Source organism: Drosophila ficusphila, unplaced genomic scaffold (genome assembly GCF_018152265.1).
Source record: "Drosophila ficusphila isolate 14025-0441.05 unplaced genomic scaffold, ASM1815226v1 contig_106, whole genome shotgun sequence".
NCBI classification, from domain to species: Eukaryota; Metazoa; Arthropoda; class Insecta; order Diptera; family Drosophilidae; genus Drosophila; species Drosophila ficusphila.
In genome coordinates this window covers 8,888,220-8,911,839 of record NW_025063993.1, presented here as the reverse complement: position 1 = coordinate 8,911,839, position 23,620 = coordinate 8,888,220, and the positions used below count along the sequence as shown (strand labels likewise).

At 41.5% G+C, this 23,620-nt stretch overlaps 7 protein-coding genes across 10 annotated transcripts; 2 read left to right on the top strand and 5 right to left on the bottom strand.

Annotated features, from left to right (window-relative positions):
• Positions 1-158: 158 nt before the first annotated feature.
• LOC108096280 (peroxisomal membrane protein PEX16) lies at positions 159-1,652 on the bottom strand. Its single transcript, XM_017197746.2, is given in 3 exon segments — positions 159-890; positions 892-1,358; positions 1,426-1,652. Coding segments are annotated over 3 exon segments (1,029 nt in total). The 5' UTR covers positions 1,538-1,652; the 3' UTR covers positions 159-440.
• A 308-nt stretch (positions 1,653-1,960) lies between these two features.
• Positions 1,961-3,764, top strand: LOC108096281 (peroxisomal membrane protein PEX14). The gene is made up of 3 exons (XM_017197747.2): positions 1,961-2,193; positions 2,249-2,551; positions 3,043-3,764. Exons 1-3 carry the CDS (start codon positions 2,077-2,079, stop codon positions 3,472-3,474), a joined length of 852 nt encoding a protein of 283 aa, XP_017053236.1. The 5' UTR covers positions 1,961-2,076; the 3' UTR covers positions 3,475-3,764.
• A 480-nt stretch (positions 3,765-4,244) lies between these two features.
• Positions 4,245-9,550, bottom strand: LOC108096279 (mRNA (2'-O-methyladenosine-N(6)-)-methyltransferase). The gene is made up of 5 exons (XM_017197745.2): positions 9,373-9,550; positions 6,095-7,968; positions 5,908-6,033; positions 5,722-5,850; positions 4,245-5,665 (listed from the first exon to the last, which is right to left on the bottom strand). The coding sequence occupies exons 2-5, from the start codon at positions 7,951-7,953 to the stop codon at positions 4,993-4,995; spliced, it is 2,787 nt and encodes a 928-aa protein (XP_017053234.1). The 5' UTR covers positions 7,954-7,968; positions 9,373-9,550; the 3' UTR covers positions 4,245-4,992.
• A 295-nt stretch (positions 9,551-9,845) lies between these two features.
• On the bottom strand, positions 9,846-11,770 carry LOC108096424 (trafficking protein particle complex subunit 12). Its single transcript, XM_017198008.2, has 4 exons — positions 11,276-11,770; positions 10,556-11,140; positions 10,317-10,492; positions 9,846-10,258 (listed from the first exon to the last, which is right to left on the bottom strand). The coding sequence occupies exons 1-4, from the start codon at positions 11,582-11,584 to the stop codon at positions 9,877-9,879; spliced, it is 1,452 nt and encodes a 483-aa protein (XP_017053497.1). The 5' UTR covers positions 11,585-11,770; the 3' UTR covers positions 9,846-9,876.
• A 169-nt stretch (positions 11,771-11,939) lies between these two features.
• Positions 11,940-16,360, bottom strand: LOC108096425 (homeobox protein SIX6). The gene is made up of 4 exons (XM_017198009.1): positions 15,741-16,360; positions 14,202-14,599; positions 13,524-14,041; positions 11,940-12,222 (listed from the first exon to the last, which is right to left on the bottom strand). The coding sequence occupies exons 1-4, from the start codon at positions 15,898-15,900 to the stop codon at positions 12,117-12,119; spliced, it is 1,182 nt and encodes a 393-aa protein (XP_017053498.1). The 5' UTR covers positions 15,901-16,360; the 3' UTR covers positions 11,940-12,116.
• Positions 16,361-20,763: 4,403 nt separating this feature from the next.
• Positions 20,764-21,894, bottom strand: LOC108096199. Its single transcript, XM_017197583.1, has one exon. The coding sequence runs from the start codon at positions 21,848-21,850 to the stop codon at positions 20,837-20,839; it is 1,014 nt and encodes a 337-aa protein (XP_017053072.1). The 5' UTR covers positions 21,851-21,894; the 3' UTR covers positions 20,764-20,836.
• A 294-nt stretch (positions 21,895-22,188) lies between these two features.
• Positions 22,189-23,620, top strand: LOC108096461 (hydroxyacylglutathione hydrolase, mitochondrial). Of its 4 annotated transcripts, none has more exons than XM_017198071.1 (2): positions 22,189-22,270; positions 22,679-23,620. In XM_017198071.1, the coding sequence occupies exon 2, from the start codon at positions 22,711-22,713 to the stop codon at positions 23,524-23,526; it is 816 nt and encodes a 271-aa protein (XP_017053560.1). In that variant the 5' UTR covers positions 22,189-22,270; positions 22,679-22,710; the 3' UTR covers positions 23,527-23,620. The 4 variants fall into 4 exon arrangements, with proteins under 4 accessions (XP_017053560.1, XP_017053561.1, XP_017053557.1 ...); XM_017198072.1 differs by having other exon boundaries at positions 22,215-22,278; XM_017198068.2 differs by having other exon boundaries at positions 22,238-22,538.

Here is a 23,620-nt window from a genome sequence, read left to right as displayed (position 1 = left end):
GTATTTTTCATTTAAGTAGAGACAATTTGACACTTAGGGGCAGACCAATATCGAGGATTTGTGGACAACATTCGTAGGGGCAGAAAGTAATCTATAAAGCTAAAATTGCTTTTGTTCATACAGCAGTTAACGAAAAACTGAAGGGATTTAGAAAGAAATCTAGCTCTATACACCTAAGCGATTTATTATTTTATCTTGGCAGCTTTATCATGACTCTACTATTTAAACATTAAATATAATTTATATCAATATTTTTTGTGCAGAAAAAATAATTTCAATTTGTATCGCCTTTATTTTACATCGTTCAGGGATTTACTTTCCGCTCCTACAACTCGCAAAGACCGAAAATCAGCCCAAACCCTGTTCACACCCAATGCATCCACACCTGTAACTTTAAAACTTAGCCTATGGGAAATACTTTCGTACTTTCTCTGAATTGCCTAAGTGGACCAGAGGTAGAAGTAAGTGCTTTGCCACGTGGGAATGTAATCTTTTAGGGGTCCGGCCACCACCTTCGCAATAGGCACACTAGTCGCCACAAAGTCGAGGATTCGCTCCAGTCTGGTTTTGGTGAAACGGTCGTAAAACGGTGACCTAACGAGGAAGTACAGAATGTTGATGCATCGCCTACTCAGCTCCAGTTTTTGTTGCTTAGACATGAGATCGCGGTGCTGGCGGTACAGATGGATGCTGTAGAGATCTATGGATAGGGCCACCATGTACTGCTTCCAGCTTCTCCGACCAAACAAACCCATGGCTACCAAGTGGATAAGGGGCTTTGATATATACAGGTACTCGGCTTGAAGTAGTTTCCGTGGGATCTGCGTCTTGACCGCCTCATTGTTGTCTATGTGGAGCTTAAAATCTCGGTATTGCAGTGGCGGTGCCCCCCTCTACTTTGCGGATTACACGGCCAGATCGCTTTAATTGGAAGGTGATGGAGTGCTGGGACTGCAGCGTATCGCTGCTGGAAGGCACATCATCGCCTGAAGCTTTGCGCTGCTTACCCAAAGCCCTTCGATTTAGTGAGGCGATGGGCGGCGACGTGATTATATCCGATGTCGAGTGTTTCAAGATAAAGAAACGCCCCGCCGCCTTGAAGGCCTGTATTAGCGCTATCACCAGCCACTTGCCGGATTGACCGAATAGCCGGCGAGCCGATATCTCGATGAAAACCTCGCTATATTCGAGTGTCGTCAGCGTGACCTTTAGACGGTAGCAAAGTTTCGATTGCAGCTGGATCACCGAATTGTCCCGGGCACTGCGTGCTCGTTCGATGATCCGATCGTTATAGAACACCAGCATGTTGGACAGTGTGTAGACCAATTCGCTCAGCACATTCGAGGACGATATGCGACCTTAAATGCGTCCAAAAGAGTTAACTTTATAATACATTAACATTTGTAAACATAGAGAATATTTTACCTGCTATAAAGTAGGAAACCCACTTGGCGGTGGTCTCGAAATCGCCCACTACATCCGGGTTTTTGGCCACCCAAGCCTCGTACGCCTTTAATATGCCCTTTAGAGTGTCCATTATATCTGGAAAATATCGCCTGTCCCTTGGAAAACCAAATACAAATGTGGAAATACGGCTTGCAGGTAAATCAAATCGGTGCAGCTGTGGCGTTCTGGCTTTTCCGGAGACGCGTTAGTGCTTTTTGCTAGAAATAAGAAGGTGGCGCGATGTGTTCTTTATTAATTGAAGTACAGTAGTTATTTGCTAAGAAACCAATAATTTTAAATCACCTTCTTCTGATAAGAAATACTTTAAAACAAATTAATTTTAAGTTTATTTTAAATTTGTTTCTTTACATGTTTTTATAAGGAACTACATATTGCATATTTACATTAATGACAAGCAAACTAAAACCACCAACTAGTTGACGTCACAACATACACCATACAGTTAAACTCTATGAAGTTCCAAACGCGTTGAGATTTTAGTCGACTTAAAATGCTTGGCCACACTTTTGTTTGTGCCGAACTTTAAGATCGAATTGCGACTGGGAAATCGGGTCGTTCCGTTTTCGTGTGGATTAGCTTAGCAAGATTGAATTAAGGGTTGATATACAGATGACCAGTAATAATACGGACACCGGAGACACAACCATCATGGCTACGGCGAGCTCGACCTCCTTGCAACAGGATTTGGAGGCCAGAGCCGATGAACAACTGCCCCGAGAATCGCTGGTAATATGTAACCCCCTCGAGTTTGTCTAATCTATAATCCGACTATTCGCCGCAGATAACCACTGCAGTCAGCTTTCTACAAAACACGAAAGTGCGCCATACGACACTTATCCAGAAGCAGCAGTTCCTACGGTCCAAAGGTCTCACTGCCCCCGAAATCCAGTTGGCCTGCGAGCGTGCCGGCGTTTTCACCCAGGATCCGAATAATCCCAACCACAGTCCGAATACGGTGATCAGCATCGGATCCCAGCTGCAGGCCCTGCAGCCTCAGCCGACTGTATTTGGACGGATTCGAGAGATCATCCATTCGGCGGCCCTTTTCAGCGGGGTGGTCTATGCAGTCTATCTCTTCTGGAAGGTGAGTGATAGTTCTGTGTTTCTGAATATTTTTTTATTATTACCGCAATATTGTGTTAAAATTTGTTATTTAGGCTAAAATTTTTTAAGTAATCATCTAGACTTCTCAACTGGAATAATGTTTAAATTGTTAACCTCTTGTTTTGCATCAATACTACATGGAAGTAAATAACTGAAATTTTCCGAAACACGAAATAAGAGTCCAAAGGTCAAGGTCTCATCCCATTCTAACGTACTTAAGTTCATCTTGACGGCACTCACTTATCTTAGTACTTATTATTTAATTAGTGGAGTCGTCCACACACTCATTTTTATAGATTTTTGGGAAATTAATATTCGTTTCTTTTTATGGTTATACAAATCATTTTGGAAGCGATCAGCTCAGATTATAGGTTTTTTAAACATTTCAAATTGAATCCATTAACCCAAACTTTTAAGGCCATGTACATATATACTCTCGTAAAAGTAATACCTTTCTTTGTTAATGGACAGAAATACATTGCTCCCTACCTGTTTGGTAAGCCCAAAAGGAAGCCGGTGGACGAAGCTCTGGACGACATCGACAAGAAAGTAGATTCGCGTACCAACGACCTCAACAAGGAGATCTCAGCTGTTAGGGATCTGATCACCAGCCAACAAAGGGAACATTCCCAGCAGCTCAATCGCGAATTTAGCAACTTCCGCAGCGATCTGGACGCCATCAAGGGGCTGCTGTTGAACCGGAAGCAGTTTGCGGGCCCCGTAGCCCCCATAACAGTGCCATCCATTCCCGCCTGGCAGTTAGCCGGCTCTCCACATCATCATCATCGGCACAGCGGGTCGGACAATGACAATGAGAAGGGCGATGATGCAGGCTCCGGATCCGGATCATCGGAGACCGAAGTGGTCACCAAGAACAGTGACTCCAGCTTGGAGATCATGTAATCCAATCAGAATACGGGGCTGCACTATATAGATGTAGTATATAGTTAGACTGCAGGACGTTTGTGAATTGAGTTTTCCCTTAAATAGCTTAAAGACTCTGGTTTTTTGCTTTGCGTTTATAGCATTTAAATTTTCTTTATAGTCAACAGCTAATCCATATCCAAAAGTACATACACTCACACTCACATATACACACTTATGCGTTACGATGTCTATATAATGTAATAATAAAAAATGTTTACATAATAACAGGTTTGAATTTAAAGAAACTGTTTAATTAAGCGCAAAAATGCTTTTGTGTAGTTGTTTTTTTTTTATCGGTACATAGGGGGGTGGGGGTAGCATATCGGATTAGATAATAAATTTTAACTTATTCTTTAATTGGTTTCTTAAAATTTTGCCGAGTGCTACTTTCTATAAATTGGCTAAATTCCCTTTAGTTTGATTTAAGAATATGCTGAGCTGCGCTCCTCAAAGAGTTACATTCGAACTCTCGTTTGGGAACCCACTCAGATCCTATATGGTTTTTAATTTATTTATTATTGTGCGGTGCGTAGTTATGGTTTTGTTTTAATTACAAATTTGGTTCTCTGCGCTTTCCGTATTTAGCTTCGTCTTCACTTTATTTCCTTCACTACTTACGTTAATTTTTATCGATTTGTACATACGATAATTTAGTATTCAAATAATTGTTTGCCGTAATTTTCTTTTAAAGTAAATATATCCTAGTAAGTTAATAGTCTCACAGAAGATTGTTAAGGGCTTCAAAGTTCGTTTAAATGGGTTTTTATTGTATGCTTTGTTTTGTGAATGGAAAACCATTGCGGAATATACGAAAAAACAAGGCTAGGGAACCATTCTCTAACTTATCCTTAGTATGCAGCGCGCTAGAAACAACAAAATCAGATATATTTAAATCTATTACTCCAATTGCATAAACTGCATCTACTTAAAAGAGTTGATCAGCGCAACACTGGAAACAGAGTTAGTTTTATTTCGATCTGCAACTCATTTTGTAGTTTTTAGCAGACTGCATACTGAGAACGGGTAGCGATGTGGTTCTTGGGGAGCTAAGCCCTTGTTTGTTGGGTATACTCGATACATAAGATAAACAGCGGCCAGGCCGGGATTTATCAGCTATTACAAATTAAATATAACATATTTACAATTAATCATATCTTTCGATTGGGGCATTACCAGCTGCCAAAGACCGAACAGTGTGGAAATTTGATGACAAATTTTTGACAACAAATAGAAAATATTTTTAACAATATATTAAATTTTAAAGCCTTGTTTTAATTGGAATTAATAAAATTAAATCAATTTCGCTTGATTGATTAGAAATTATTTAAAATCGGCTTGGCACCGGTAACCGATGGCCAGTGGTGTGACATTAACCCCAATTGGTTTGCCTCCTGCTCAAAAATGTATCCCTAATTTATGCTAAAAGAAAGTGCACTGATAGCGTGGACAAAAGATAACCAAGTATGGATTGCGGGATCCCAGAAAGGATGCCCTCTAGACGGCTGAATTGATTACCGCTTGGGTGGAGGCGGAACTACTGATGCTATTGGCCTGGCCAAATGCAGATCCGGCTCCAGCCGTCGATGTACTCGCCGTGGCCGTAATGCTTACCGCGGCCGCTGTGGCGGATGTCCCTCCATCCGGATATCCTCCCGATGCCGGTGCCGGTGACAGGGACATAGTTGAAGAAGAAGGCGATGAGCAATCGCTTTGCACACTCATCGTGGGCGAAGCGGCCACCAGATTGCTACTGCTGCTAGTGTTACTGATCGTCATCGGGAACTGAGGCGGCGGATTCCCGGTGGGCGTGTGCGGCGACAATGGCGACATCGAGGATGAAGTGGCCGCCGGCGATGGACTGCTGCTGGCACTCGTTGTAACGGCTGTGGCGGATGTGTTGCTGTTGGATCCACTGTTCGCACTGGATATGGTTGTTGGTGCCGATGATGAGGCGGATGGCGGCGTCGCTGGCGATTGCTGACTGGTTGTCACTCCAGCTGCTGCCGCCGCCGCTGCCGCTCGCTCACGCTCTCGATCTCGTTGCGGCCTAAAGGCTTCGCGCAGGGCTTCTACGCGTATCTCGTTGGGTCCCCATCGAGCGTATCCGGCGCTATTTTGCAGCCACACCACCTGGGTGCCCTGCATGCACTTGATCAGCACATCGGACCTGCCAAGAATAAAGGTGGTGATAAAGCGGTCTTGAAAAGTTTTTTCTTAACTCACTTTTGCAGCATATGCTGATAGCCGTGCCTGTACTCGTGGGCCATGCCTAAAACCACCATAGAGCGACGCTTGTACATGCTATCGTCCAGCTTGGATATACTCTTCCACTCCGGCAGAAATACAATAAAGCTGCAGGGGGATTATACACGATAAAATTGTAGTTGAAATAATAAATAGGTGACTCACCTAAGTGGTTCCATGGTATCGGTGAGCAGTTTGTCGATGTGCAGCAATGAGGCTTCGATCAACTCCTCGCAATGAGGGGGATTCACTTGGAAGGATCCGGAAACGGGCTTGAAGTCCAGAAAGGGACTGTATTTGCAACATACAACAGTAAGTAAAGGCTGATAAACATTTTTTATGGGATACCTACCCCCTGGAACCAAAGTAAGCATCCGTATCGGCGAACGCAGAGCAGTACTGCCGGAAATAGGAATTGAATGGTGAGGCGAAGCACTCAAAGCTTACGCCGAAGTGCCGATGGAGACACTCGAACACTGGCACGGGCAACGCCGCCTGGGTAAGCTCGGCCTCTTGGGAGGAATTCAGAGCATTGCCCAGGAAGGTCTGGTACCGCTTGAGCAGACACCACACCCGCCCGATGAACAGATCGAACTTTTTGTCATCGAAACAATTGTGGCGGTACAGCTGCTCCAGTTTCTGTAGATAGGTGAGGTTGATATACTGCGCATCCGGCTGATTGATTGTGGCGGGCGTGTACTTTATGATCATGTGGTCGCGATCCTGCAAGTACTCAATCGTCGGCATCCGTGGCGATGGGACGGCAAACTGTATGGGATAGCACCACACTTTTTTTAAGTGCGGCGGTGGTGGAGGTGGCGTCGGTTCCGGTATTCCGTGCTCCTTGAGGAGCTGCAAGTGCCGCTCCCGTATCTTCCGAGCATGATCCGCCGACAAATGATAGATCTTGACACACAAGGTTTCCACCGAACTCTTGACAGTCTCCACCAAGTGCGGTTCACACTGGCGCTTTAAGTGGGCCAGACGATCCTGGAAATCCTCGTAGCTGGCGCCCACAGTGCGTCTTAGCCACTGGAACGTGTCCTCCACATTCCACTTGACAACCTTCTTGGATTCAGCCGGCGCCGATCGGGATTCAATGATCTGCTTCGCTGCCTCTGCGTAGCGGGAAAGCTGCTTTCTGGCATCGCCAGTAAACTTGGGCTTTACGATCTTTATGGGTATATCCGACATGATCTCGCGGTACATGGAGCTAGAGATTTCTGGCAGGCAACTGCTAGGCAACAGCGGATCGCAACCGGTGTCTATGACCTTGCGCTCCATCAGCCAGCGATTAAAGGAATCCCTGGGGGCCTTGATATTCTCCCTGCGCATGCACAGATCCTCGTAGGTTTTCAGCAGCTTCATTGTGAAGGCCGCACGTAGTGCCTCTACTTCTGGATGCGGTTGCGGCAGAAGGGTGGGCGGACGTTCCACAATCACTGCATTGGTGCACACCTCTAGATCCCAGGGACCGGCCAGCACAAACTTCTTCATTGGCGGGCCACCGCCTACATGGTGCTGCTGATTCGGGTGGATGTGCATATCATCCGACGGCCGACGCTTCAGGTGATGATGGTGGTGCTGATGCTGTGGCTGCTGGTGCAAATTGGGCGTCATGGGCGTGGGTCCGCCCGCATGGCATATGCCCAAGGGATCGGTTAGCGGATCAAATGGTCTAGTGCCGGGCATTTCCCACAGCGATTCTCCGGTGACCTTGTTCCAATAATACGGTCGGTTCTCCCTTTTCGACCAAAACTTGCGCCATCCTTGGTTGACCAGCTCGGCGGTGAGCTCCTCGCCGTATCCACCGGGTCCCAAAGTTGGTGGTCCCTGCGGCGTGTGCGCCATGCTCTCTAGCGGCGACGGTGCATGCGACTTCGTTGGCGTTGAGGGAGATGAGCAGCTGGCCACCGGTGAGCTGCCCGCTCCACTGCCCTGATTATCCGGTAATATAGGTCCCGTTACCGTGGGAGCTCCGGCAGTCGGTGATGGAGCCATGTTGTTGGAGGCACTCGCCGTTAGCTGATCCCAGGCACTCTGCGCGGCGGAGGAGGCGGACGAGGTGGAGGCAGAGGAACTAGAGGCCACAGGCGCTGGCGAGGATCCCATTCCTGGCGTTCCCGTCGACGCAATCACGGAGGACGTCATGCCTCCCGCACCTGTTCCACCGACCAGGTTGTGTATGTTGCTGCTGTTGTTAGCTGCCATGCTGCGGGAATATTTCTGCAAGAGAGAGGTAAACAAAAACAAGTGTTTACAATTGGAGAGGAGAGCGAGAGAACAGCGACCGATTGCTATTGACAGGGGGTGGGAAAGGTGGAGAAGAGCGCAAGGCAATCAGAAGAAACGATAATCAATGCTCAGTAATGACAGTTCAGATTTTAAAGGAAGCTTTATTTAGGTGTTCTTTAGATTTAATTATCAAAAATGAATGAAAAAATCATTTCGTAGTCATATTTTAATTCATAAGAAACTTAATTATTTTGTGGTATATGGAAGTTTTTAATTTGTACTCAACTCAATAACTTAATGTTAAATAAAATACACAAACTATTTTTACAATAATAAGAAAATGATTTCTTTATAATTAAAACTTGAATTACACCGTCAACTAAATACTATTTTAAAAAAAAAATCGTGTTCCCTGCTTTTTGAGTAGTTGAAAATCTAGTTCTAGCCGTAAACAAGCCAGGTAGACAGTGCCACACCAGCAGATAATGAAGTGAGCGCGCGTCGAAGTCGAAGAAACCACCACCGGAGAGCTATAACTGCCGTTAGTCGACCAGTCGACAACAGACTCTCAGCGGAGCGAGATCGGGGGCGCGCTAGATTCGTCCGAAGTAATGCGTGGGATCGTGGAGGTCTGGCAAAAATTAGCAATAAATTTAAGACTGAACATCCCAAAAATTAGAGGAAAGTTAAAAACTAGTAAAAACAGTAAATTCGCCGCCCACACAATTAAAAACCAGAAAGAGAGGGCGGCGCGCATGAGCGAGAGAGCCAAAGAGAGCAACTCAACCGCTCTCGCTCTCACGAATGAGAAATCAAAACAAATTGCAAAAGAATAGAGATTTTCTGCCTGGGTTATGTGTATATGTTTTGACGAGCGTGTACCAAGCGTATGCGCACCGCCACAAGCAGAATAAAAAAATATACAAAATTATTTGCTGCACTCGCACACACATACTGGCACACTATCCGTCACACACACCTGCACAAAGTGCAGGCATTATGCATAGGCCATATAAACAATTGCGAAAAAAAATTACACTTGGTTTCGTGGCCCCCGACGGCGGCTACGTCATAGCACTAAAATAATGGCGCGCTTTTTAATGCACCCACAATAACTCGCAAAGTCGCTAAAAATCTAAAGGAAAAAAACATAATCAATTGGAGGTTTTGCAAACGAGCACTATTTAATTCGGTGTTGGGAACAAAGAGGACTCGCTGGACTGCGGGGTAAATAAACAACATTCTGGGTGCAACGAAAATTTCTCTACACTTTCTTTTTTGCACCCACCGAGGCACCACAGGCACATCAATATTTTCCATTTTATATACGCTGCCTGCTGCCTGGCATCGTGTGGCCGTTCTGCTCAAAACGCCCTGAAACGCCACAAAACTCACCTAGTTTCAACTATCCTAGTCTGATAAGCACGCGCTTTGTGTTTGCAAACATTTGGGCGTGCTCTGGACGTAAATATTCCCGCGATTTTCTATCGAAATTTATAAATAAGTTCTTCTGAAATTCTTTTTCAGCGACGAAACTCAAGGCAGTCGGATAGAGATGGCATTGCATCGATAGGAGGCGTGATATCGATTGCCCGCTTCATTCCGCCCTATCGTTTGGCTTGGTGCTTTGTCTTTCCCGATAGTTATGCGGGTTTTATTTCGATTTTTAACCGAACCGGGGAGCATACGTCTCCGGAAATTGTTGACTTTCAAAATACATAAAATAATTTAGGCTTCCGTGCTTTTACACTAAGTTTGTATCATACCATAAAAAAGTCTAAATATTAACTACGAAAAAAACCCACATATTGTGGTAAAAATATTTTTTTAAGATAATTTACCTAACCTTAATTTATGTTTCGTTTCTTTTTTAATTGGAATGTTTAACATCTTTTATTTTTAATTTATCGTCTGCAGTTTAAGACAAATTTCTATGCTTATGTTGAGATCTGGTTTGTATCGGTTAATAAGCCGCAAAAGGTTAAACTTTTTCGCTTTGGAGTTGTTTGATTCCAATTCGTATAAAGTAGAGAGGTTGACCAGCAAACTCTCGTTCAGAGATTTCTGCGGGTTCAGATTGATAGCTCGTTCGTAAAGATTTATAGCGTCCTTTAGCTTTCCGGCATATAAAAGGCACACTCCCATGTTGTTTAGAATCATTGTATTGCCGGAATCCAAGTGCAGAGCCTTTTGAAATATCACATAAGCTTCGGGGAAGTCGTTTTTGGCCACAGCTATTAGTCCTTTGTCAACTAGGTCCCTCAAATCAGGCGAACAGTTTCTAAGGACGAATAAGTTTACGATAAAAAGGTTTCTTGTATTAATTGGTGGCAACATACATTTCCCTCAATCTTCTTGAGACGGCAAACTTCTGCTCTGCTCCAAATATATCACCAATTTGTAGGTAAATGCGTCCCCAAGCGGAGTACAAAGACCGTTGATCTTCCTTGCTGAGGTTAGAACGCTTTAAAAGAGTTCCCTCCATTATATCGTCGATCATACTAAACTTCTTCATCTGCAAGAAAAAGTAAACATTTACAATTTAATAATTTTGACTGCAATCCCATCTTGAACTTACCATCAATCCACAGTTGATAATTGAGTGCAGGACTCTTTCGCAGCGCCTTTGCCAAAACTCCTCGGCTGGCTTGTTCCGCAGATTAATATAGTGCTCTTTGATTTCCCGACTGGTTACATGAAGCTCTGAAAGTCTGTCCAAGGCAATGTGCGGTTTTCCCGAATAAATGGGAAGTTCTGCCAGCAAAAGGCGGAAGGAAAAGCAGGCTATGGATCCACTCTTGCCATTGTACATTTCTGGATAGAAGTCGTAGAAGACGTCTGGACTGGTGAGCTGTCCAAAAGGATCCGCCTCGGCATTCAAGAGCTCGAACTCGCCCAGCTTTGCAAGAAGCGCAAGGCGAGTGAACCACAGTTGCAGGGAGTGCGGCGAATGCTTGGCCGGCTGACCGGATCTTCCGTATCCCTGGCCATAAATGGTAAGAAGGCGGCCAGTTAGGTTCACAGCGGATCGGTAGCAACCGGCGTGGATAAGAGTCCTTAAGCCCCGTTCATCCTGTGTGACATCATCGACTCGGAGGATTTTGCGATTGGCCAACTCCGCTTCTCCCAGGTGATTGGTCACAGCCACGCTGATAGGATCTGTCTAAAAGATTAACCAGCTGAATCAGTACCTCATACTATCAGAATGTCTCCTATCATATACAATAATAACTCATATGAATTTTTATGTATGTATATGAACATAATCGAACCCTATCCTGTTTAAAACATTACTTACCAAATCATTTTGTAGGTGAATGCCGGGCATTATGAGTTTTCCCGTATCATTTTCCCGGGGCAACTCCCACAGATTTCGCACCTCGTCGCTGACCTTTATGGAATCATCGCCTGCCTCAGGTGTCTCAACATATTCAGGTGGCTGGAAAAATCCGGCGAAGGTGTTGGACATCATGTTGTTAGCGGAATTAGTGGTGCTGCTGGTCGAGCTGCCCTCTGCTGGCAAGTCCTTAGACTTGGATTTATTTGCCAGTTCATCGAAAAAACTGGGCGGATCGTTTGCAAAATATTCGCTTATTTTATTTGACATGTCTTTTGCCGATTGTTTTTCGATAATTTATTCGAGATGGCATTATCGTTGCTGCCAGAGCAAACACTATCGGCTATGAATGGCGCCAATAGTTGACATGTTTGAAAAGCGCATAAAAATGTATATATTATGAGCTATTCTTTTTTTAAGCATAAGTTTTAAATGAAAGTTGGCGGGATAGATTATCTAATCCTTTGCTACAGAAGTAATAACTGGTTGAAATGTTTCGAAGATATACTTTTTAATTTCGACCCGCCTCGACCTTTGACAGTTTTGAATTTTTAAGGTAAACTAAAAAATCCGTTAGAAACCGTTATTTCAGCAAAAGTCACATGCATGAACGCATGATTCAAATTTATTTGTCTACTATTTTTTATTAATATTATTGTACAATACATAAAGCAAAATTAGTTTATTCTAAAGCTAACGAAGATGTGCCATTTGATGACCAATTTTCCATTTGCTTTTGTCCTAACATAGAAACGCATTACGCTTTATTTACACGAAAAAACAGCCTCGCATGGGTCGCAGTTTATTGCCCATTGAAAATAGTTTCGGGATAATAGCTTGGAGCATTGAACATGCGCGGGAATCCATTGCCGTCCAATTGGCCCACAGGCAGCACCGACATAATATCTCTAAAAAGAAAACAATAAAAAAATTTGTATTATTATCAGTGTCGTAAACTTAAAAACCTTAAGATCTATAAATAATAATAATTGTTAAATTCAGCGCAATAGAAAATCTAAAATAAAACTTGGGTAATACAGTACAGTAAAAATTAAAATGTATAAACATGAAATAAATGAAGTACTAGCGTTTGCATTATTATATTAAAAAACATTTTTTTTTTCAACTAGGATCTGTTTATTTTAATTCGAAAAGCTGGGCTAATTTTACGAGAATCAGTTTAAAAGTTCTATAAAAAAATCCATAATTCCCCCAAGTAAATTTAATAAAATTTTTGTAACTCGAAGACTGCGTTACTTGAAATTGTGATGGTACTCGTTAAGGAAGTGAGACTGTGTATTTTTTACCAGCTAAAAAGAACACATTTAGTCCACTTGTGTGTGCTGCAACTTGACGCCCGTGGAGAGGCCAGGCGATCGAACAGCGGGACTCCGCATTCGGGGTGCGATGTGGGGCACATGCTACACGCATGCGCTGCGTTAGGAGCCGGCACGTCCCGAGTCCCTTGGCTCTATAAATATGCAGAGGACCGTGCAAGGAGCCGCCCGAAATTGGACATAAAACACGCTCAAGTGGGCGGACTGGACGCACAAGTGCTTTACGGTCACTTACAAACGATTTTTAATGCCAATTCCAAAACAATTGATTATATTCGTTCGGATTTCGAAGTTCGTTTCTAGGGGCGCAACACGCTCAAGTGTTGAATGAATTGTTTTACGAGTTATGAGGAAATGGAAACGCAAATGCCGGGTCTACGTTCGCTTCTTACCAAACGACATTTGCTGGAGTTCAGGGAAATGTTAAGTAAATCTATCTTCACTTCAAACGGAAATAACAGGGGGTTTAAAATTGGACGAAATGGTTCTGGTAGAGTTCAAAACTTATTTTCTATATGAAATGCCTTCATTTTATAAATATGTTGGAATTTGATCTGAAGGTATGTCATTTGGATATGAATTTAAAAGGGGAAAGCTAAAATTAAGTTTCCTGTTGCCAGGATCAACTTAAAAAATTAATCGTAAAAGAAATGGAACAATACAGGAACTTTGAAGATAAAGAGGAGGTCTAAACATTTTCTTAGAGCACTCTTAAAGTAAATTGAATCTATAATATGATGTAAATATTGATTTGGTTTCAATAATTATTGCACAATAATACTTTTATTTAAAATAGTGGCATAGATTTCTTTCAGTGAGTGTGAAAGTGAAGGTGTAACTTCTATTCCCGTTTTGGTAATGGGTCAACTTACGGTCTCTGCTGGGGCGTGCGGTCCCTTTGCCGGCGGTTCTTGAACCAGTTGGAGACCTGGGTGAGCGTGAGTCCCGTCTTCTTGGCCAGCGTCTTCTTCTCGTCGGGCGTGGGATAGCGATTGGTCAGGTAGCAGTCCTTCAAGGCGTTCCGCGACTTCTCCTTGAAGCAGTAGACCGTCTCTTCGCCATCCCAAATCGTCTTGGGCAGGGGATACTTTTTCCGCAGGCGATATTTGTCCACAGCACCAAGTGGACGACCACGAACCTTTTCCGCCTCCTTGTAGTGCGCCTTGAACCAGAGATTCTGCAGATCAACGTGGTACTTGATGGAGAAGCAGTGCGTTTCCAGCAGGTTGTAGAGCTCGTGGAACTGGCCAAGATTGTAGGCCACCATGGCACGGGCTCGCAGGACACTCTCGTTGGTCTTGAAAAATTCGCTGGGCGGCAGGCTGCAGAGGAAGGTGGTCAGCTTCTCGATGTCGCCCTTCTGCTGGAGAGCCTCGCACATGCACTGGATCTGGAAAATAATAAAAATTTTTGTATAATTTTTTATTGATATTTATATTTAATTAAACTTTCTTTTAAAACATATATTCGCAGATTGATTGATCTCACCCAAAGTGTTACAAAAACTTGTTACTAATGTTGTGTAAAATGTAAGTCCAATAATCCCTTACCTGATCCGTGGAAAACTGCAGCATTTTGGCATCGATGGGAAAGCTGCTTACTGCGGACATGTTGTGGGCGGCGGTGAGATTCGAGATGAGGTGGCCTCCACTTCCGGGATTACCACCCAAGCCTCCTCCACTCCTTTGCAAATTGCCGCATAAGGAATCGGTCTTTGTATTGCCATTGAGATCTCCTAAAGCGCCGCCACTACCGTTCTCAAATATTATGCTATTTAGGCTGGGATAGTGGGTGGGCGTGGTTGAGGCGGTGGGCGGAGGTGACTTATCATAATCGTTGGTTATATCCTGGAACCGTCGCTCCAGCAGATGATCCTTTTCCGCCCCTTCATAAGGTGCAAATTTATCCAATTGCAAAACTGTTTTGCAAGAGAGGTTTCCACGATAACCTGCAGATGGAAAATGATTACGTTAACTAAAAAAAATATTGTTTATTTTATATGCATTTACATATATTTAAGACAATGCTTTTAACAATTTTGTTTCCACATCTGACCAGAATGGCTTATCAAATACAATACAAATTCTAGAAACTCTAAAAGATTTACGGTAGCTTTTCTAAGCAACTGCCTTTCCAATCTGATTACAACTATCTGACACCTCAGGTTTGTTCTTTTTGGTTCTTTCTCACGTGCCATTTATGTGGTCAATGAAAGAACCCGCCTTCCCCAGGGGAGCCCCAAATCAGAATGTGACTAATCGAATACCCGACATGACCAAAACGATCGTTGTCTTTCGACACCTCAGACGGGGACTGTGGATCATATTGGGCAGCGAAAGAGACATCGAGCAAATAAATAAATAAATGCGATATGCTCACATACTAGTTTGCATAAGTAATTGTGTGTGGATATTGCAGTTGTGAATATGTAAATGTTATAAAACATAATTCATTTGATGGTGCATTGCTTGGGGATTACTTACAAAATAAACGAATTCTGAGTGCTCTTTAAACAGTTAAACAAAATTGAATCAATACAAAATTAACAGATAACTTGATATATTGATTATATAAAATACAGTTATGCAATTAATTGTGTATTACCTTTTTAAAATGTTTTTAAACTATTTCTGTAATATTTTATTCATATACATAAATATAAAGTATTGTAATATTTAAGGTCGAGATTATAGCTTACACAATGGTGAAAAATGATAGAACTAAAAATAAGTATTTAATCATTTTATCTTTTAAAATTAAATGGAATATCAGCGTCCCAAAAGATAAACAAAAACGACGCATACTTGATGTTAAAATGTAAAAAATATATAACTTTTTTAACCGAAATTTATAAACTGTGAGAGAATTTCGCAACCTCATCATGCACCCTGAACATGCAGTCCTCAAAAATGTGTGCTCCTCAGCAGAATAAAAGTCCCAGGCTTTAATTGTTTATGCAGCGCCTCATTGACGCCTCTGTCCAGAAACGCGATACTCCCGGTTTCGTCTCTAGACAATTTGCACCGATAAGACTAGACCTAGTTGGATCCAATTTGGATACACGAATCTATGGGTCTGGTGGCACTCACCAGCATTTGGAAGAAAGAGTGATCCGTAGGCCATTGGCGAACTTAGGTTATCCTGTTGGACAGCCGAGTGATCCGAGGAAGTGCCGCCGGAACTCGTAGAATCCAAATCTCCGCCAATCGAAACCGACAAATTGTTGCCATCCATATTCTTCTCAAACATATCTTGCGATTTTACTGAACAAAGTTCAGTTGGTATTTGATTTGTTTTTATTTTAAACTTTTAATCCTATTTAGTTGAGGTTTATTTTTCGTTGTTTGGAATTTCAAACCCTCATAATAAGTTGTACTTCAAAATATATTTAGTGTTTAACTTTTAAATACTGCTGTTTTTTCATACTTTTACACTTTTAAAAACTTTGTGTTTCTTAAAATTTATTTAGATTTATTTTAAAAACACTGTTAATCTCAAGTTGTAAATTTGACTTGGGTTTTAGTAATTATTATTCGAATATGTGCAACATAATAATTAATTTGTATTATTTGTTAACTTTTTATTCTACTTGTTTTATCATTTCTTTGCACAGTTATTTATTTTTTTTGGAACAGAAACTTTGTTTAAATTAAAATGTATTTTTTTAATAATATTTGTGGACCGTTTTTTCCTTGCGACTTGACGCGACCGCTCTTCAAACTCGACTGCAAGCCAAAGAAAACTGCATTCCGAGGGTGTGTTTCGTTCCATTCCGTTCCGCTTAGCCTGCGGAACGAGTGGGTGAGTGGGAAGGCCACCGTTAACTGGTTGCAATCTGGCCAATTTAGGGGTGGTTCCGTTTCCGTTTTTCGCCCTCTGGCGGTGGGCGTGGTCCTTGGCAGCCATTTTGTCTTATTATCTCCCAGTTGTGCTAACTTTTTGTATTGTTCTTTCTTTTTTTGTTTCTATCTAGGTGCAGAATAGGGGTCTTGGATTTGGAAACATCATGACCTCATTAGCGTTTTTGAGGGTGTCTAATGAATGCCCGTGTGCTGCTTCTTGGAATTTACATCGGATTTCTTTGACATTGCTTAATTTGGCGAGCTGGTAAGAGCTTTCTTTACACAGCCGAGCTTCTTTGTCACATAGAGTATGTTTTAGTTGCTGAAAATTCACAGACAAAAAACATATAAAATACTTTTTAATTAACATTATAGATTTCTTCATATTGCGGATTAATAATATGATAAATTGAATTTAAATAAATATTTATTTAATATTTTTGCAAACCTAATTTTGGAAGAGTACAATAATTTTTTATATAAACTTCAAAACACACGGCCATAGTTATTTTTTTCAACCAAGTTTTATATGATACATACTTAATATTATTTTATTACATATTTAAAATATTATTAAATTTTTGTTTTTAATTCAAGTCACTTTATAAATAAATATAGATACGTAAATTCTGTTTAAATTAACAGAAATTTCAAGTTTTTAAATTTCGTCAATGTATGCAATACGTATAAAGTCAGACTCGATGCAATTTGATGCTCGACTGGGGCTGGGATTGGGAAAATTCCTTCTGCTGCTCATCTAATAGGATCAAATTTCAATTACAAAACGGTCCTCTCGGCTGCATTCAACGCGAAATGGTGTGATAGAATAAAATGAAATAAAAGTGACATGACAAAGGTGACAATCCACAAAAAGGCCAAACAATTGCGTTGCCCCAGGAACAGGAGCAGAAACAGGAGCACTTCACGGATTCTGTTTGTTGTCGATGGGAATTCATTAAGCATCAAATTGGGAGGGTTGACGATTTCGTCACACTCGTAAATCCCCTCGACAGCGTCCCATAAACCCAGATTTGTCACAGCCAACATCATCAGCACCCCGAACAATATTACAACTTCATAGCCCTTTTGTTGTCACCAAATGATGATCGTACAGGTGTCGAAAGTGATTGCAGATTAGTGTTGGGGGTTTATTTTGTTTACTGCACTTACCAGATTATTAAAATCTCTATTAAAATTTTATAAACTTCTGCACGGTGTGCCATGCTAATAAGTTTTTGAAATAGCTTAAACACATATTTGGTATAAATCAATAAACTGGCTTAGTTATTATCTACAAAATTGTTAGATCTATAAATTGAATAATTCAAATATTTTTTTTAAATTTAAAAATCGTCTTTAGTGTTATTTTTAAGGTAGCTTATTGTTTTCCGTTGCTTGGCAACACCCTTTTGCAGAGGTGTGTCCTCTAATTGACCGCAGTGAAAGGATTGTAATATCAGCGGAACTAATTCCATTATTAAAATCACGTGGCAGGACTTAGGGATCGCATGCAAGCTGTCAGGCTAAATCAAACGAAGCTTTAGCTTTTTGCGAGTTTTTTCGAGCTTCGTGCAAACGCGTCTTTTGGTTCCCACACTATCATGTTTAGCTGACTCAAGCTGAATTTTTTCCTCGGGCGTTTGGTGTCTGTTTCTAAAATAATGCAAGCACATGAATGCAATCCGCATCTGACCACTAAAAAAAGTCCAACTGAGATAGAAAAGTTGTAGAAAAGATGACAGGAGATTCAATACTTTAAATGTAAATAAAATTAAATTGTAATCTTGAATGAATTTTTAGATACATATATGTATTTGAATTTCAACCTACAGTATCTAGGTATATAAAGTATTTACTTTTTCGTTAAACTTATTCTTGAGGATATCGCTTAATTTCCTGTTGTCTAAAATAGTCCTAATCGTGAAATCCCACAGCCGCAAGTACTTCCTGGCTAATACTTTTTAAGTAGCTCCTCTCACATTTCATCTCAGTTCCATCTTTTTTGCATCATCCAGCATTATAATATCGTCTCAAATACCCAGAATTTCCGAGCACTTTGCAATAATCTTCAACTCTTACTCAATTTTCCAAGCGAAGATCTTCAAATTCTTTTCACATTTTTGTGTTTACTCGTAACTTCTTGCATAACCATTTGTGGCTGGCCAGCCCATCGTTTCTCAATAGTTTTCCATTGTAGCCCATTGTTATCCTGACGACGTTCAACAAATTGCTTAACTTCTCGCAAAAAGAGACAGGACACTCTGGGATATTTAGCAAACGTCATCCTCCCAGTAAGAGAAGAACCTGCCCGGTTAATCCCGAAATTCCAGTTTCCGAACAGAAAATAGAGCAGCCCAGAAAACAGCTTACCATCTGTAATCCTGAAATTTCCAACAAAGCGTTCTGCAAGGTGTCACCTTGTCGCTATTCCGTCTGCTCCCATTCATGAGGAGGATTCCCTTATCCGCCTGTCGATCACTCAATAATGGGCCAACCGAGGGATTATGTGTGGCAGAGTTTTCTTGTCTGGCGATGCCAAATGATTTTCGCACCTTTAGCCGAAAATGTTGTGGGCATTACGCGGCGCAAACAATGGTGTTTATAGAGACATCACATCACAATCCAATTAATGAAAACATAACACACACATTTGTCGAAAATATAACACATTATTTATTTTATAATGAAAGCAATACCTTAGAGAGTTGTCATTAATTAAAACGCTTAATACCTAATACACAATTAATTGATAAAATTGGTTGTGGCCTGAAATGATTATAATACTTGTTGTAAACAGTACCAAACTATTTAAAATACACATTTTAATATAACATAATTTCATATTCAACTTCTTAGGAAGTTAAAAATTTTGTATTAAGTTAAGGAAAAAAATAAATCACGAGACAAATCATCAATCCCCTTTACAGACAGAAAAACCAGGAAAACAGATTTTATTTTCCTGCCACTTAGTAACGCAAATCAATCAATGCTTCGCGAGTTTCCATCGGTAATTTCAAACATATGCCGGGATACTCGAACACCCAAACAATTTCCCCAGCTAATTGGGCGGGTTGACTGGTTGACTGAGTGGCTACGAGTCCAGTTCCCCCATTCAGAAATCGGAAAGGGTGCAATGTAAGGCGATCCTTAGTTGGCAACCAGCTCATTATTCTCATTAATGAAAGCTCCGCTGGTGTTTCCTTTCTCCACTCAAGCGATAAATAACAAAACTACAACTTTTCCACTTAATTCTCTTCAACTATTTGTATACACACAGTACCTGCGAAGATTTGAATATGATAATTGATTGCAGTGAATAGGGAATTCCATTGAAAATTAAAACTTAGCCGGAATGGCAACAAAATCCTTTGATAGTCATCTTTCTTGTAGATCAGATAGTGTGATTTCTTTTTGCCAAAAAAAAATGAGTTGAGTTCATTGAAATTCTTTTGGTCAGGAAAAAAATATGGCGAAAGGATGTTGATGAGATAAAATCAGGACACCACTAACCGAAACTCCGTTTTACAAATGCTTCTTGATTTCGAAGCGAATGTCTGATTAAATAAAATGTTAAAAGAAAAATTTGCATTTTTACCAAAAAAGAGTAAATATAACTTTATTCTTTATAACTTTCCTCTTTAAAAATTTAAACAGCTTATGCGTCACAAAAAAACCCTTCATTACTTAACTTAAAATATTTGAATTTTATTCTAAAATAAATTGTTGGTGTACAAATCTAAAATTCCGGTTTTTCTAAAGCTTTTATCAATCTTAAATTCAAAAATAATTAACCACAGCCAAATTTAAGTCCCGGGGGACACAATTAGTGTACTTTTTATACTTTTTATTTCGGACATATGCTTTCCCTTGCCGCAAAATGAGCAAATAAATCATAAATGTTGCATTCAACGTAATTGAGCCCCGCACTCACCCTTAAAATTGTTAAGGGGAAGGGTGTGTGTGTCACCATGGCTACACTTCTATGAAACAAGAAAAACAATGTAATCCGATCTGGTTTTTAAAATGTGCGTAATATTGTGCGTGGAGTGCGGAAGAGATGGGGAAGTTGATGGAGAACTTGTTGAAATATTAGGGGTTGTAATAGCTCCGCCCTTTAGGGAAACGAGTGGAACGGAACTACCAATGACAAAATTAAACGGGATTGAAACAAATTGGTGTAGGAAATTCGACAAGGGGATTCCCCAAGTTAAAAGCTAATTTGGAACTTAATAAAGAAAATTATAACTAAGGGTAAACAAGTGAGAACAATTTAATATTTAATTAAACTAAGAAACAGAACGATAACAATAAACAACAATTTAACAGATAAGAAAAAAGTATTCCTAAACGTCTTTGGCCAGTTTATGAATCTGCTTGTAGTTGACATCCACCAACCGTATACTACTTCCCACAGTGGCCAGTGGTTTCATGAAGTTGTTTAGGGTATTTGCCACTGGCTCCATTATGTCCCTTATAGAACACAAAATATTATAAAGGAAAATCAAAGGTGGCTGCAGGAAACCGTTAAAAGTCATGGTCAAGAAGGGCTTTAGAAAGTAATCCGACGTCATGTGGAGAAGTCCGACGATCAAAGTGTTCACCAGGGAGTACAGAACAAATCGGTAGCTCTGCAGAATGAAGGCAACCACGAAGGCCACTCCGATGTGGAGGAGTCCAAAGAGTTCCGCCCAGAAGTGGGTGGCATACGTGGTTGCCCGATCCGCCAAAACAATTGAATTGATCTTGGGATGGGTGTCAGTGGTGCTCAGATAGTCCGCACATCCATGTTCGAATGGGTAAATACCTATGCAGGTATGCCTGCTGGCTTCTTTTTGATTCCACTGCGGTTCCGGCAGATCATCGATAATAGACTTCTGAGTCTGCACTTGGCACTTGCACATCTTGTCCAGCGATTCAAACAAACGGGTCAGGAAACCAGCCTTGCGTTTCTTCACCTCAGATTCTCTATGGGATTTCGAACGAGTTTTTACCTTGGGAGCAGATCTCGTTGGAATAATAACATGGGGACGCTTTTTTGAGTATCGCTGGAACTCGATCCTGTGCGGCTTATTTTTTGAAAGGTTTAGCAGACTCTTCTCCGGCTCGGCGTGCATTTGATAGAGAGTATGTGGGGAGCTACCGGAAATTGTGGATTCGGTCATCTCACCTCGCTGATCGTCCTTAAACATGTTATATTGAGCTTGGCTGTGCTGGCAAGCATCCGAATCGCTGGAGGAACTCATTCGAGGGAGCAGCTTCTTCAACGGCGATTGCATCTTGGCCGTTACACCCACATGATGGACTTTGATCAGGTTGGATTTGGAGGTGGCGCACTGAGGATCTGTTGACTCGGACATCGGGTTGAATTTTTATATTTTACACTTTATTTTAAATTGGTTTGTTGAAAAGATAAATAGGTCAGTGCTTTGTTGATTATATAGTAATAGTACACCAAGTTATTCTATTAGAAAGGAAATAAATATATAAGCTTTATCTAAGCTTTATTGAAACTTTGCAAAAATTCGAAATGAACAATTTTATTTTATATTCACTTATTTATATTAATGATGCTAAAGTTAATTTTAATTTTAACGGTTATATAGGTTTGAGACTGCACTAACAAGATAACCAAGTTATCAATCTATGTGTGTCTTTACTATATCATCTAGTATATTTTTAATATTTTTTCGATACGAAATTTTTTTCTGCGGTATTTTAAGCCGATTCGCAAGCGGATACTCTAGGAGCAACTGGACAGAAAAAAAAACAACTGAACTGTAATTAGGTGCCATTATTATTTCATACCAAATTGCACACGCTTTTTAGATAAAATCTTCAAAATATAAACGCCCGAAATGTTCGCCTCCGCTTGGCGCAGCGTGGCCACTTCAGTGGAGACTCAGTTGACCGCCACTTACTTTCGAGGTTCGTCCAGCAATCTGCGATTGCGTCTGCGGCTGGCGGTTCCTCATCCGGATTCCCCTGGTTTTGGAGCAATTCGAAGACGATTTCTGGCTGTGCCCGTCTGTCAAAGTCTCGTCAACCGTAATCTATCCGTACATATGTGTTTAATCTAATCTCTACCCCCACTGCATTTCCATTTATCGTTGTTTTTTGTTTGCCTTACTTCCTGCTGTCAGAATCTAAATGTCAAAATCCATATCTGTGTATCTCCCTTATTACAGTGCAAAAACTGCGCAAAGTCGGCTTTAGAGGCATGCATAGCACTTTGGAGGACGTCAAGCTGGAAGGCATGGAGATTAAAATCCTGCCTGCCCTGCAGGATAACTATATGTATCTTATTGTGGACGGAAAAACAAGGGAAGCAGCCGTTGTGGATCCTGTTGAGCCGGAATTGGTCATAAAGACAGTACAGGAGGAGAAACTGACGCTCAAAAAGGTGCTGACCACGCATCATCACTGGGATCATGCTGGTGGCAATGAAAAGCTAGTGAAGCTCTGGGAACAGCAATTGGATGTTTATGGTGGCGATGATAGGATTGGCGCTTTAAACAAAAAGGTGCAGCAGGATGACACCTTCACCATTGGCAGCCTGAATGTCAAGTGCTTATCGACTCCTTGTCACACCACCGGACATATTTGCTACCACGTCACTGCACAGGATGGAAATGGCGAGGGAGCCGTCTTCACTGGTGATACACTTTTCCAGGGCGGCTGTGGACGCTTTTTCGAGGGTACTCCTGATGAAATGTACGAGGCACTGTGCACCAAGCTCTCCGCTCTGCCGGATAGCACGAAAGTCTTCTGTGGCCACGAGTATACGCTGCAGAACATGAGCTTCGCCCGTCACGTGGAGCCGGACAACGAGGTCATCCAGCAGAGGATCGAGTGGGCTAAGCATCGTCGCGCCTCGCAGGATCCCACGGTGCCCTCGACCATTGGCGAGGAAAAGTCCTGGAATCCCTTTATGCGCGTCCACGAGGCCACTGTGCAGAAGCATGCCGGTGGGGCCACCGATCCCATCGTCACTATGGGCAAGTTACGCAAGGAGAAGGACAACTTCAAAGCCTAATTATATATTGGGGTTTTTTTAAATAACGTTTGAACATGTGATTTAATATTGGAAATAATGGTTAATAAAATTAACGGTATATATGAAAAAAAAA